At 42.2% G+C, this 14,210-nt stretch overlaps 1 protein-coding gene and 1 long non-coding RNA gene across 3 annotated transcripts; one reads left to right on the top strand and one right to left on the bottom strand.

Annotated features, from left to right (window-relative positions):
• The first annotated feature begins 2,076 nt into the window (after window positions 1–2,076).
• Window positions 2,077–14,103, top strand: CCDC112 (coiled-coil domain containing 112). 2 transcript variants are annotated; one of them, XM_075526996.1, is made up of 10 exons: window positions 2,077–2,217; window positions 2,956–3,071; window positions 6,704–6,825; window positions 8,607–8,696; window positions 10,022–10,097; window positions 10,695–11,085; window positions 11,908–12,324; window positions 13,054–13,149; window positions 13,775–13,893; window positions 13,977–14,103. In XM_075526996.1, the coding sequence occupies exons 1-10, from the start codon at window positions 2,167–2,169 to the stop codon at window positions 14,005–14,007; spliced, it is 1,509 nt and encodes a 502-aa protein (XP_075383111.1). In that variant the 5' UTR covers window positions 2,077–2,166; the 3' UTR covers window positions 14,008–14,103. The 2 variants fall into 2 exon arrangements, with proteins under 2 accessions (XP_075383111.1, XP_075383112.1); XM_075526997.1 differs by having other exon boundaries at window positions 2,158–2,350.
• Window positions 8,678–13,962, bottom strand: LOC142421854 (uncharacterized). Its single transcript, XR_012778984.1, has 4 exons — window positions 13,822–13,962; window positions 12,596–12,730; window positions 10,856–11,003; window positions 8,678–8,820 (listed from the first exon to the last, which is right to left on the bottom strand). It is a non-coding gene; the product is annotated as an uncharacterized LOC142421854 (long non-coding RNA).
• Window positions 14,104–14,210: the final 107 nt, after the last annotated feature.

Genomic DNA, 14,210 nt, shown 5'->3' with positions numbered 1-14,210 from the left:
CACACAGCGTGAGGGCTGTCTCTCCAACACCCACCCCAAAGGCCAGTGGGCTGGGGGTGGGCAAGAGGCTGGGAGGGGACACAGCTGGGACAGCTGACCCCAGCTGACCAAAGGCATATTCCATACCATATGACGTCATGCTCAGCAATAAAAGCTAAGAGAAAGGGGGCGGGGGGAGGGCAGCATTCGTTATTAAGGTGTTTGTCGTCTAAAGCAACCGCTACGTGTACTGGGGCCCGGCTTCCCAGGAAGTGGCTGGACATCGCCTGTGGATGAGAAGTAGAGAATAAACCCTTTTGCTTTCCTTTGCTTCTGAGAGTGGCCTTTGCTTTTATTCATTAATCTGCCTTTATCTCGACCCATGAGTTTTTCATCTTATTCTCTCCCCTGTCCAGCTGAGGAGGGGAGTGATAGAGCAGCTTGGTGGGCACCTGGTGGCCAGCCAAGGCCAACCCACCACAGGCATAGCCCGGCTTAGATGAGTCCTGCTCCATAGACAGAATGAAGTAATGTCCTGCCCTAGCTGAAAGCCAGGGTTCATCTTTATACCATAATCAATCACAACCTGATGCCTGACCCTCACGGTACTTAGAGCCAGAACTAGCCAAGCCTAGCTCTGCTCCAATACCTGAAATACCTCTGCACTTGGTTTCCAGGGCATCTTTGTTAAGTCCTCAGGATTCTGAGTAACTCATGAGTAAAGCATGTGGCAAACAATAATATAGATTTACCATCCAGAAATTGGTGAAGTACTGAACAGTATCTGAATTACATTACGACCAGAGCCACCTTGTTAAAATGCTTGCTGAAAGCAGGTGCTTGCTGTGGAGCAATCCCTGACCAGTTACCAGTCTGCTGATCCTAATAACAGAAACCTTGGAAGGGCTGGCAGTTACCAAAGGAAAGCAAATACAAACGTTCTAGAAGACACACTTTTTTCTCTTTCATCCAATAGTGAAGGACAAGACAAAGAAGACTTTGAAAGACTGCTGTGGAGAGAACACTTTTACAAGCCATTTCAGGTAGCAATCTGTGAGAACAATCCTCCTTAATTTATGCTGATGACTATTTTCAGGTTTTGAAATGTTCTCCTTTACTTGTTAATTCCTATTCAGCAAATACAAAGAAATCAAATGTAAGCTCAGTCATAAAATATGAAGAGGAAAAATATATCAGGAAAGTGCTCCTAAAAACATCAATTAGGCAATAAAATGTCTTCAGCTTAGGCCATTTGGTTAGCATCTGTGAACGCTTTTGTGTTCTGCAGCTGGGAAAACACCAGTTTGTACAATCTCTTTAGCTAGCAAAGCCACTGCATGAATAGATTATTTCTATTCTGCAGAAACGTTAATTGGCAACTCATTAAAAGTTTGATTGGTATATATGAGTGACAAACAAGATCTCAAGAGTCCCAAAAATGTATTGAATAATGTGAAACTTTATTTTCTGTCAGGATAATGAGGATATGTTCTGGTCTTCCTGAAGGAAGCAATCAAAGCAAAACCTTAAATCCTCACATAAATGGAACCGGAGCCAGAACAAGCACGCTCCATGCGTTGAGAAAGGGAAAAAAAGCGTTAAATCATATATGCAAGACAGTTAATCACAGTCAAATTACAACCATACATGGCTCTTCCCAATTAACACCAGCCACTGAGAGAAGAGCGGGGCACAGTGCTACCCTACAGCAAGCACCACCTGCTGCCATGCATCTGACGGATTCCTGAACAGCCCACGGGCCAGGCCACCGCTGTCCACCGGCTCTTCAGCACGTCGCTCTGACGGGACACCTGCTAGTGACACCCAGACTACGGCCCCAGCTCTGCAAGCCACCTCAGGGGACTTGAACAGCACCGCAGAACAGCTTGGGGCCTACGTGAGGCCGTGGTCTTCTCCAAACGCTCGCCACCTCGAGCGCACGCCCGCAGGGCTTCCGCGGCTGCAGGCACTGCGGACGGCACCGTCCCTCTCCAAGGGGGGCCCGTCCCACACACGCACCGTTTGGCTCGGACAACAGGGGGCAGCCCCCCTGCGCATAAACCCCGCCTTCTTTCTGCCGAAATCCCGGGATTTCGGGAGGCTCAAACCGCCGACAGGCCGGGCGCGGCGCGGGCCGCCCCTCAGGGCCGCCGCCGGGGCGGGGCGGCCGCCGGGGCCGGCGCCAGCATGGCTGCTCTGGCAACGGCCGTGGCTGCGGCGGCCGCCGCGCAGCAACAGGTAAAGGCCGCGCCGCGGCGCGGGGCCGCTGCCTCCCCCGCCGGCCTTCCCGCCGGCTGCGGGCCGCCCCTCTGTGCGGGCCGCCCCTCTGTGCGGGCCCGCCGGCAGGCGGCCTCCGAGGAGTTCCAGCCTGGTACGAGGTGTAGGGATAAACGCTAAAAAGAAACGTGCAGGAAGCAGCGCGGGTTTGCCGGGCTGGCCTCAAAATGGTAGCTTCATAACCTGAACAGGCGGTTTCATAATCTGCATTCCTAGCAGTGGTTATGTTAAGGATGTTCAGGGTTGCTATGAATAAGAGTTGGCAATTTGCAAGGGATATTAAGTGGATTTCAGAAGTTAAGCTAGTGCTTTTCTTGAACAAGATGAAATGGGGGTAATCTGCCTGGCGTAGGTTACGTGCTTATAGTCAGGTAGGTAGTTACTGACTGCTGTGAGAGGCAAGGCAGTTGCCTTGATTTAGTATTGCAGTGTGGTGAGCAGCCTCTGTTAAAGTAATGTGATGTTGCAGTCTTTCCATTTTTCTGTTGAAGAATGCATTTTTGTATACAGTCGTCAGCTTGCCGTCACTCATCACTCCAGTTTTATACCTGTGTGATTTAAAATTAGTTGAATTGCACCAGCATAAAACTGAAGTAATGCTGTTACTCTGCACTGTGGTGTTGTCTACTTAAAGATAACCAATGAGCATTTAAAAAATAAATACTGTTCTTGAATAATACTTGATTTTGTTATGTACAGAACGACAGCTGTTCCAGTACTGCAGGTGCTGGTCGACAATTTCAGAACTGGAAGATGAAAGCTGACCAAGCTAAGAAAGTTGAATTCATAAGAACTGCAGAAAAGCTAAAAACTCAGTAAGTTAAACACTTCATCGTAAGTATATTTTCACGCTGTCCTGGAGGTAACGTAACTCAAGGTTCAAGGTAAGAATTTATGGTAATGAAACCTTTAGGCTAAGATTTCCTTTTCAGGAGCTCAGGCAGATTATTGTCATTGTTACAGTAGTTCAGGATAGGCTCATGAGCTCCAAAATGCCCTGTTCTAATTACCATTTGGACTCTGGTCAGTCGCTGCACTAGATCCCCAAAAAAGAAAGTGTGTGTGGCATAACTGAGTTCTCAATTTTCCTACTCAGCTGTGCTTACCCTTCTAAGGACCTAAAGCCCTTATGACATACTAGAAAAAGGGGAATAGCAGCAGCATTACAACAGCTTCCTCAGACAAGATTGAAAGCACTTTGTCTAGAATATTTAGGCCACTGCTTTGGAAAATGGGGGTTCCCATTTGGAACAGGGCATTCTGTGCTCAGGCACAGAAGTGATTTAAATCTGTTTCCCCACATCTTGAGCAAGTGCTGTAACAAGTACCCTGGCAGCTGAAAGACCAGGGAGGTTTCTTCTTGCACGGATGAGCTTTATGAAGAAGAGCTGACATAGCCACCCGGCTGAAGGATAGATTTGTAGTTGTGAATCCTGAATGAACAGTGACACTTAAGTCTCACGGCAGTGTTTTACGCTGTCTGACTGAATCAGTTCCTCCTTGGTTATTCTGGATCCTGGGTTATGGCTCAGGAATTGACTGCTGGGTAATGTAGCGTTCCCAAGCAGCTTCAAACAAGACATGCTGTTTAACTATGGCACATTGTCCTTCTGTAGTTGTTGTGCTCTGAAGGCTTCTAGTGCACTATGTGGGGAGATTTGGTACTTGGGTCTGGTCTGTGAATTCCAGTGGACAGCAAAGCATTTAAACTGTGAGCCATAAACTGCACCATATAGGGATTTGAACCATATAGCAGCAATAGGGGTCAGGAAGGCCAAGGCACAGCTGGAGCTGAACTTGGCAAGGGATGCAAAGAATAACAAGAAGGGCTTCTACACAGGTATATCAACCAGAAAAGGAACGTTAAAGAAAGCGTACCTTCACTGATGAACAAGAATGGTGACCTAGTATCAACAGACAAGGAGAAGGCTGTGGTACTCAACAATTTTTTTGCTTCAGTCTTCTCTGGCAGCTGGTCTCCTCACCCCTCCCAAGTCAATGGACAATATGTTGGGGACCAGGGGGGGTAAAGCCCTTCCCACTGAAAGGGAAGATCAGGTTCGTGACCATGTATAAGTCTATGGGACCTGAGAAGATGCATCCCAGAGTCCTGAGGGAATTGGCTGATGTAGCTGCCAAGCCACTCTCCGTGATATTTGAAAAGTCATGGCAGTCAGGTGAAGTCCTGAGTGACTGGAAGAAGGGAAACATTGTGCCCATTTTTAAAAAGCGGAGAAAGGATGACCCTGGGAACTACCGACCTGTCAGCCTCACCTCTGTGCCTGGGAAGATCATAGAACAGATCCTCCTAGAAGCTATGCTAGAGCACATGGTGGAGGACAGGGAGGTGATTCGAGACAGCCAACATGGCTTTACCAAGTCCCGCCTGACCAACCTAGTGGCTTTCTGCAATGGAGTTACCACATCAGTGGACAAAGGAAAAGCAATGGATGTCATCTATCTGGACTTCTGTAAAGCCTTTGACATGGCCCCCTTCTCTCTAAATTGGAGAGATATGGATTTCATGGGTGGACTGTTCAGTGGATAAGGGATTGGTTGGATGGTTGCATCCAGAGGGTGGCGGTCAATGACTCAATGTCCAGATGGAGATCTGTGACAAGTGGTGTCCCTCAGGGGTCCGTACTGGGACCGGTGCTGTTCAATATTTTCATCAATGACATTGACAGTGAGATCGAGTGCACCCTCAGCAAGTTTGCAGACACCAAGCTGAGTGGTGCAGTTGACACGCCAGAATGACAGGATGTCATCCAGAGGGACCTGGACAAGCTGGAGAAGTGGGCCTGTGTGAACCTCATGAGGTTCAACAAGGCCAAGTGCAGGGTTCTACATGTGGGTCGGGGCAATCCTCGGTTTCAATACAGGCTGGGGGATGATGTGATCGAGAGCAGCCCTGCGGAAAAGGACTTGGGGGTACTGATGGATGAAAAGCTGGACATGAGCTGACAATGTGTGCTCGTGGCCCAGAAGGCCAACCGTATCCTGGGCTGCATCAAAAGAAGTGTGGCCAGCAGGTCGAGGGAGGTGATTCTGCCCCTCTACTCTGCTCTGGTGAGACCCCACCTGGAGTACTGTGTCCAGCTCTGGAGCCCTCAGCACAAGAAGGACATGGAGCTGTTGGAGCGGGTCCAGAGGAGGGCCACGAAAATGATCCAAGGGCTGGAGCATCTCTCCTACAAGGACAGGCTGAGAGAGTTGGGGTTGTTCAGCCTGGAGAAGAGAAGACTGCAGAGAGACCTTACAGCAGCCTTCCAGTCCTTAAAGGGGCCTATAGGAAAGACGGGGACAGACTTTTTAGCAAGGCCTGTTGTGACAGGATGAGGAGTAATGGTTTTAGACTAAGGGAGGGCAGATTTAGACTGGATTTAAGAAAGAAATTTTTTACAATGAGGGTGGTGAGGCACTGGAACAGGTTTCCCAGAGAGGTAGCAGAGGCCCCATCCCTGGAAACATTCAAGGTCAGGTTGGATGGGGCTCTGAGCAACCTGATCTAATTAAAGATGTCCCTGCTCTTGCAGGAGGGTTGGACTAGATGACTTGTAACGGTCCCTTCCAAGCCAAACCATTCTATGATTCTATGAATAGTCTGCTGAAGAACCAAGCTGCCACTGAGAGAGCTGCTTGGGCTGTCAGTAGTGTTGCTTAACGTTGGGAATCCTACCAGATGTCTCTGTACTGTGTGGCACCACTGTCCTGCTGTTCTGATCTCTAATGTGGTGGCACCAAACTTCACAGATGTGCTCAGGACTGCAGTATCTGCAGTGCTGTTATCTTGCATTTGCTGTTCTGTAGGTCAAACCCTAGTGTACTGCCCGGTTGTAGTAAGGCAAAGCACATCCCGCTCTGAGTTGTACTCTAAAGCTTTTGACCTTAGTAAGAAAGCAAAAGTTACCTATAACTCTCTGTACTATACATAAAGCATAGTCAGTAAGTAAGGTAGCAGCTCTAATATCTTAAGTTATTTACATGCTAATGAACTTGAATTTGCATCTTCAGTTGCAGTAGTAATAGTACTAGTGTTAAGGCTGAGGGAATGTACTTATTTTGTCTGTGCTGGGGCTCCATCTATGTGTGCAACTGCAATAATACAGCCTGTCTCTGTCCCTGCACTTTCCAATGAAAATTCTTGTAAGGCTCCCCAATAGTGAGCACAGATAAAATTTCAGGCCATTTCAATGTGTGAACCACTGCCTGTCAGTGAGGTAATTTCCTTGTTAACTTCTTTCTCCTGTTCAAGTTCTTGGGTTACTTTGGTGTGTAGTCTCATAACTGCAGAAAGATTTTCCTTGAGAAGAGATGTAGGAACAAACCAATTATTTGTATAAAATGTAAGACAGTCCTGTTGACAGCCTCAGCTGGATACTAACCTTGGAAAGTCTTGGGGCTTTGCTAAGTATTTGTGTCTTAGTGTGGCAACCTTTTTTTCCAGGCTTGCAAATATAGAAAAAGACAAAAATGGACATCTTTACAATAGGAAGAGTGATTTCAGGGTAGAATACAGCATACTAGAGGAACTGGAACATAGCATGACTGTCAGCAGGAAAACTGAAAGTAAGTGGGCTTTTATTTGGGTTTTTTGTTTGCCCTTTTTTTCTTTTTTTACTGTTGTTTGTTTAAATGGCTTAATAATAAGTAGTAGAGAGAGATTAGTTCAGGTGGAAGGTAGATGCTGATAAAAGTGTGGTATTTCACAATGTATACTGCTTATAAAGAAGACTTCCATAATTCACTTGCAAAATTTGGAAGCATAAACATTTTGGGCCTTCTGTGTTATTTGGGCCTTTTTTTTAATCTTGAATGTAGCAGATACCACCCACAACTTCGGTGGAAAGTTACTGTTTTAGAAACTTGGAATCAATTTTTTGTGTGTGTATGCAAAATCTAATGTAGTCTAGCTAAGGTACAATAAATACATATTTGCCACAACATAAGTTTTCACACACTGATTGCTGCCTTTAAATATACTTTTAAACAGTTCTGTGTTTGCATTTTTTTCAAATTCATGGATAATGAATTTTAATAGTCTAAATAGTGCTGTGAGATGGTGCACAGTATCTGTCCTACAATATCTGTTCTACTTATGGACTAACTAAATACTTCAGGAAAAAAAATAACTCCCTGGTCACCGTACCTAGATTCTTTAAAAGTAATCAAATAAATCATGCTATGTCTTCTGATATAGAAGATCAAAACAAAATAAGTTGAAGAAGGGAAAGGACACGTAGAGACAACTGAAAATACACTTACCTTACAAATTTGTATGTGTTTTAATGTGCATCTTTTAATTAAGGAAACTAATCATATCCTTTATATCTTGCAATCCTTAAGAAATGTAATCAATATTTCCAAGAAGTGACTAAGCTAAAAGTTCAGAAAATTTTCCAGGGGTAAGAAGGGAGCATGGAAGTATGGATGGAGATACTGTTGTGAGAGAATAAAGAGGACAAAGATGAGAGGTGTAAGGCACTACATGTGAGATGTGAAAGCGTGTTAGAGTATGATTCTTTTAGGGTGTGTACTAGAACCCCCAAACTTCCCATTTACTATGTTCAGGTCTTTCAGTATGAACTATGTGCTTTCACACTTTCTGTGGTCTCAGCAGGAACTAGTAGGGTCATGTCTTAGCTACACTTTGTTACATTTAGGTCTTGGACTCTGTTATCCCTTCCTTAAACCAAATCTTTTAGGGTAGAAGATACAGCTCCTTAGTACCTGAGATGTATCCAGAACTTCATCCTCATCAGTATTTTATTTATGGACTCACGAGGAGCCAAGTGGTAACAAAGCATATAAGTGCATGCATGCTTGGAGTACACGAAAACATTGATTCTACTTTAGTTAACACAGCAAATAAATAAATCTCGTTGAAGTAGTACATTCACATATGCTTTCCACGTTTATTTTCTCTTCATTGCGGAGTGTTTTGAGGCCTAGGTCAGAGTCTCCTGCAAAATTCTAGAGCAGGTGTCATCTGCATAGGCAATATTCTCCAAACTCTGCTTACCTGATAAAAGGTTTGGGGGAAAAAAAACCAAACTTGATTTAATCTAGATATGAGTACCCTGTTGACCCCTTTAGAAAAAGGAGCTACGAATTTTAAAATCTGTTGATGCGGTATTGGCAGATACATGGCCTGTGCAGTCAGCTACGTGCAGTTACAGTCATGTTAAAATGCTTAGTATTATGGCAGTTTGTTATGATCAAACAGAATTTATGTCCCTGCTTAGATGAAATCCCCAGTTTATTTGGGACGCGTCATTGCTCTTGTTTCTTATTGAATTTAAAGCACAATGGAACTGTTAGAACTATCAGCACCTTATTTTGTTTAACAGAAGCTAAAATCCTGCAGCAGCTATCAAAAATACAAAATAATGTGAAGAGACTTCAGCAACAATTAAAAGATGTGAAGCCTACACCAGAATGTAAGTTGTGATGACAGATTTAAAAACATTCTCCTCTAAAGACAGGTTTCTTGCATAGTTGGGCTTGTGATTCTCTCACAGACTTGGGATACTCCTCCTCCAGTCTGTCTGCTTTTCCAGGAATCTGGGAAGGGAAGAATGCAGAAGTGTAAGAAATGGTGAAAGATCGTGCAGTTCTGTGTAGAAACAGAGAAACTTACTCTGTCTTAGAAGTGGTGTGGGTTTGTTTCTTCGGGCTGTTGAAAGCCTGGTATTTTCTCTATGTAACTCTTTGCCTTATGTAAAATAAAGTTAGTATTCTAGTGCTGTTCAGATATAGCTCCCTTTCATCTGGTAAGAGGTCACAGAATAGGGTCTACAGGGAACTCATTTGAAGCCATCCACATGGCTTGAAGTGTAGGTTGGAATATTCTGTGGAAAATGCTGAAGCAACTTGTTCAGTTTGGATGTTTTGAAACTTTTGGGAAATAGGCACTGAAAGAACCATTCTCCTGTGATAACGTTACTGCCTTGTGTGGAGCTCAGGCTGAAGCCCTCGTACTAGCTGAGGGCTTTCTGATGCTAGATAAGATGCATCTCATTTCATTTATTCAGTGTCTAATCTATAAAAAATGCATTATCTTCTTAAGCTGTCAGCAAAGATACCAAGAACTAGCAAGGCATGAAAGCTGAACTAAGAGTTCTAGATTATATAACTGTACCAATTTAGTTTACTGTTTTTTAAAGCCAGGTTAGTTAAACTATGTGTTCATAGAGATGTTGTGCTCATTTAAAACAGATTATAAAACTTTTTTCTACCGTTGCAAAATAGATATTCTCTAGACAGCTGTCTTACTGTCTTTCTCCATATCAGGACTACAGCATGTTGACAGTACAGGATAAAGTCTTACTTTGACGTTTCTTTGTCAGCTTTGTTAAAGTAGTGACCTGAAGGTTAAATAGGATTGCTATGGCCTGGTATAAACCAAAGATTTGAGTGTGCTTCTTAAGTTGCTAACTGCATTGTTATAAAAAAACAGAAGTGGAAACTCTTTAGGATAAGGCTGTCATTCAGTGAATCAGTTGAAGGTTACTTAGAATGAGACTTGTTTAATGGAAATAAACACTTACACTGATTTGCATCCAGTTAGCTAAATCACTGTAAATCACACCTTTTGAGTAAATGAGAAGCTGTTTGAGATGGAAATGCATGCTTTTTTGTACACTGAAATAAAAATGTCCTGGAAGTCTCTGCAAGTGCCTACATTTCTGGATAGTGCTGAATTAACTGGTAAATACTGTAGACTTATTAAGTGATACGCTCTTTTCTTCTTTTCCTTTTTTAGTTGTTGACAAGCTCAAAGAAATGATGGAAGAAGTTGAAAATGCAGTCAATGCTTTTAAAGAGGAACAGAGGCAAATGTGTGTTTATAAATACTTCAGCTACAAGAAAAAGTGCTTTCATAAGACACAATGAAAACTTTGCATTAATCAAGTACACTATTCTTTTGATTTACTCTTTTGCTAGTGATTCCTGTGGTATGTAAATCAAAAGTCAAGCTATCAACGTTAGAATCTTGATAAACAGCCTTTTAGATTTGCAGTGATTTAGATTTGCAGTGATCCAATGTAACAATGATTTGCCTATGAAAAGGCTTTTCAGACAAAGGCTGCAGAAGAGGTTAGATTGTGGGGTTTTTGTTGTTGCTGCTGTTTTGTTTTTTAAGTGGGTGGGGGTTTTTTTCCCCTTTCTCTCTATTGGTGTCAGGAGGGGATTGAGTTAGTTGTCTGAGTGCCATGAATGTGTGCTTTCACTAAAAGGGTAACTTAATTCTCATTGTGTAGTGCTTTATTATGGGATCATTACAACCATGCTGTCATCTGTGTTAACATTTCAGTTCTTAATCTTTGAAGAATAGCTTTTGTGTGGCATTGAACAATTCCAAAATTCATTTTCAGTGAATGAACAATGAATACTGGAATTTTTTTCTTACATTTCAGTGTTTGTTCTCTTTTCAGATATGAACAGCTTTTGAAGGAGGAAAAAACTGCCATTAATGAGCTCAGTGTCTTTGAGAGAAAAGTGGAACTGTGGGCGTTAGGCAGCTCAACATCAGAAAAAGTTTTGAAATTACCATCAGCCAGGGTCTCAGTTGATAAAACACTGGAAAATCATCTACCTGAAGAAGTAGTAGAGTTTGAAAGATTTCTTCAGCGAACAGGAGGGCGGCAAGGAGGCTGGGATGATTACGATCATCAAAATTTTCTGAAAGTGTGGACAAAACACAAAGGAAGGCTGTCTTATGTAGATGAAGCCCTTGAGTATCTCTGTGGAAGAACAAAAGAAGATATTGAAAAGCATGACAAATGGTATCAAGAATTTCTAATTTTACATGAAAGAAAGAAAGAGGTAAAATAACCCCTCTAGGGCTTTTGTAGCTTTAAGAAAAAGTACTTATTTTTAAAATGCATGCATTTCTTATTTTTATATTTTGCCTCTGGTGGTAGTGCTAGGTGAATTTCTGTTACAGTTGATGGTATATAACCGAAGTCTTTAGCATCCTCAACTTGCCAAAAATATTTGTCTTAAGGAATTACCAATAAGCATAGACCTAACAACACACTGAAGTGGGCTGTGTATTGCCAAAGTATATTATAAATGCTTTGGATGGCAGTGGTCCAGCAAGTTAGATGCCAATTCCAGAGCAGTAAGTGATCCTATCTGAAATTGCAGTTCTTACTACATCTGTCCCTTAGAGTATCTGTCCCACTGTGTAAGCACTATACCTCTGCTATACTGACATAGAGAATTATAATTCCTTCAGGAACCATCCATCTGAGTAATAAAAGATACACTGACATAAAAATTGAATTATAAAACAGTAGTTGGAACGGTTAATTTGAAGAAAAAAAGACCTGAAATACGTTTGTATCAAAAAAAAGCATATTACACCAACATTCATAACTACTGCAAGGTAATATGAATGCCATAACTTAAATAATTTTAGCAGGCACGTATTAAACCTGCCTGGGTGACCCGTAAAATAAAAAAAAAAATTGTGACAAAGCAGACATAGGTGCTTTTTTGCCTTAAGTTTTGCTTTTAGTAGACTTTTAATTCCTATCTGCAGTTTGTATCCTTGGAGCATATGATTTCATCAGACTGAATCAATGGGAATGTGTAAAATTTTCATGAAAATCTTATTTTTTTTTTCCTGCTGTTCTCTTGTAGTCAATTAAGAAGTGGAAGGAAAAGCAGCAGCAAGAAAAAGAAGGAAACTTGAAGGAGAAACAGAAATCAGAAAAAATGCTCAAGGAAGAATGGCTACATCACGAAGAAGCTCAGAAGCAAAAAGCAGAAGAAGAAAGAAAAAGACAACAAGCAGCAATTGAAGCATGGAAGAAACAGAAAGCAATAGCATTTGCAATGGAACAAGCATCACAAGTAAAACTAGAAGAAGAGAAGGAGAAAAAGCACCAAAAAGAACACCAGCGCCAATGCCACATGAAGTTACTGTCGGAGAGGTATACCTTGCAGAAGAAAGAAAAGGAGGAACTTGAAAAGCTTGAAAAGGAGAAGAGAGAGGAAGCTGAAAAGGAGGAAAGGAAGAGAATTGCTGCAGAAGAAATTACTAAGTTTCAAGAGCGTGTGCGTAATTACATCTCCATTTATGCATGTTGTTTTAAATTCACCTACTTCCTCGTATATCATCTGTTAAACACTTTTAAAAATCCTTAATACCCAAGTTTCATTCATTTAAGTCTATTTTTGATTCACTATGAATAACAGCATTTGTTACATACAAGAAACAGTATGAAACTTTATTCTAGACAAAGATGTTGATTTTCCTCAGTGTCTAAGTTCTACAGGATTATTTAAACCCATATTTCTTTCTACATATAGTAGTGGTTTTATTTACTTCAATGTGAGAATGTTTGGGGAAAAAAGCTTAGGCTGTGTTGCTCTCCATAATACAGAAAACGTCAAAAGACCTGATTGTTGTATGCAAGTATGAAGTAAACAGAGATGTTGAAGATCCTGCAGGTTTCAGTAGCTGTAAGATCAAGTTAGATGCCATCTCAGTGTAAATCTGATTACTGGAGAACCGATATTATTGTCAGCATTCACGCTAGAGTTCATTTTTATAAACAGATATTAACCTACTACAATCAATTTTTTTTCAGTACTGTGTAACTATAAATTGTTTGTGCAGGACAAGCTGTAGCAAGTAGCTACATAGCATAACTTTATTCTGTACTATGACAAAATAATTTCAAAACAAAAAAAATTACCTGTGAAAAGGCTGCATATATAGTTTGATACAATTTGTTTTACTTCCAAAGAAGAGTTTGCTTTTCCATTTGTTATATGTTTCAGGACCTACATAAACTGGAGCTAAGGATTCTACAAAAACAAGCTAAAGAAGTAGAGAAACGAGAAAAAGAAAAAAGGTTGGCAAAATTAAGAGAGAAGGTAACTTACCCTTTTTTTTTTTTTTTTTAATCTGAGGTGTGTGCAGCTTGGTTGTTTAAACAACCTTTCCTCATCGCTCTAAAAAGCAATTACTTTTACTTATCTAAATGGTTGAAAGGAAAAGAATTTAAACAGTGAGTCATGCTTGCTATCAGGAGACAAAAATGCAGCAGGCATAGCTCTTCTTGTGTTTGAAAAAAAGAGGGAAGAAAGGTGCAAGAGAGACTTTATTTATGTCCCAGCAATATTTATTCTGGGTAGAGCCTATAGCTCATACAAATGAGCTGCAATATGGGTGGTATTTTTTATTTTTGAAATGGTTTTCTACCATTTGTTTACTAAGTGGGATGGCTTCCAGAAGAGTTCTGGGGACATTGTCTGGGCTCTTAAGAGCTTAACATTTCAAATTACTAAAATTTAATGAGAGCAAGCAGTTGTTGCCCCTCTTACTGACATCACGTTTCTGCCATTTCCTGTGAGTGCGGAGGGGAAAGTCTCTTTCTGGCTAGCCAGCTGTTTCGGTTACTCTGCACGTATTCAGATGATGAAGACCTAATGAGTGCATGTAACTCGTTCTGTGATCAATGAAAAAGCCCAATTTTTTGTTTGTTTGTTTCACTCGGAGGTCGAGATGCACGTAACCAGAGACCGGTCCAGGTTGTACAGACCTACCAAGGGCTGGGAGGAGCGCGTGAAAGGCGTCGGACCAAGAGCTTCAGAACCGCTTTTACGTATTCCTCGTAGGTAAGGAGAAGAACGAGGGACGCGTGGCACGACGAAAATACAGCTATATATGAGCTCTTCGTGCTTATTCGCCTTGTTTTTAGAGCCGTCCCAGCCTGGAGACAAGGGTTGTAGATGAGCACCTGCCCGTCCCTGTCGCAGGATGATGACTTCCTTGCCTGTGAAGCGGCCAGCAGTCCTGGGGAGTGGTCACAAAAGTTGCTTGACACAATGACGTATATTGCCTTTGTACGTCTCGAGGGTCGGCTTTGAAACGTCAGCTGCCGGCCTGGCAGGCTTTGCGTGACGGCGCGTATTGCCGTTTGCCTCGCAGCCGC

The sequence above is a fragment of the Mycteria americana genome, chromosome Z (genome assembly GCF_035582795.1).
Source record: "Mycteria americana isolate JAX WOST 10 ecotype Jacksonville Zoo and Gardens chromosome Z, USCA_MyAme_1.0, whole genome shotgun sequence".
NCBI lineage: Eukaryota > Metazoa > Chordata > Aves > Ciconiiformes > Ciconiidae > Mycteria > Mycteria americana.
Note: the sequence above shows the minus strand (reverse complement) of the source record. Positions and strands in the feature narration are given on the sequence as shown.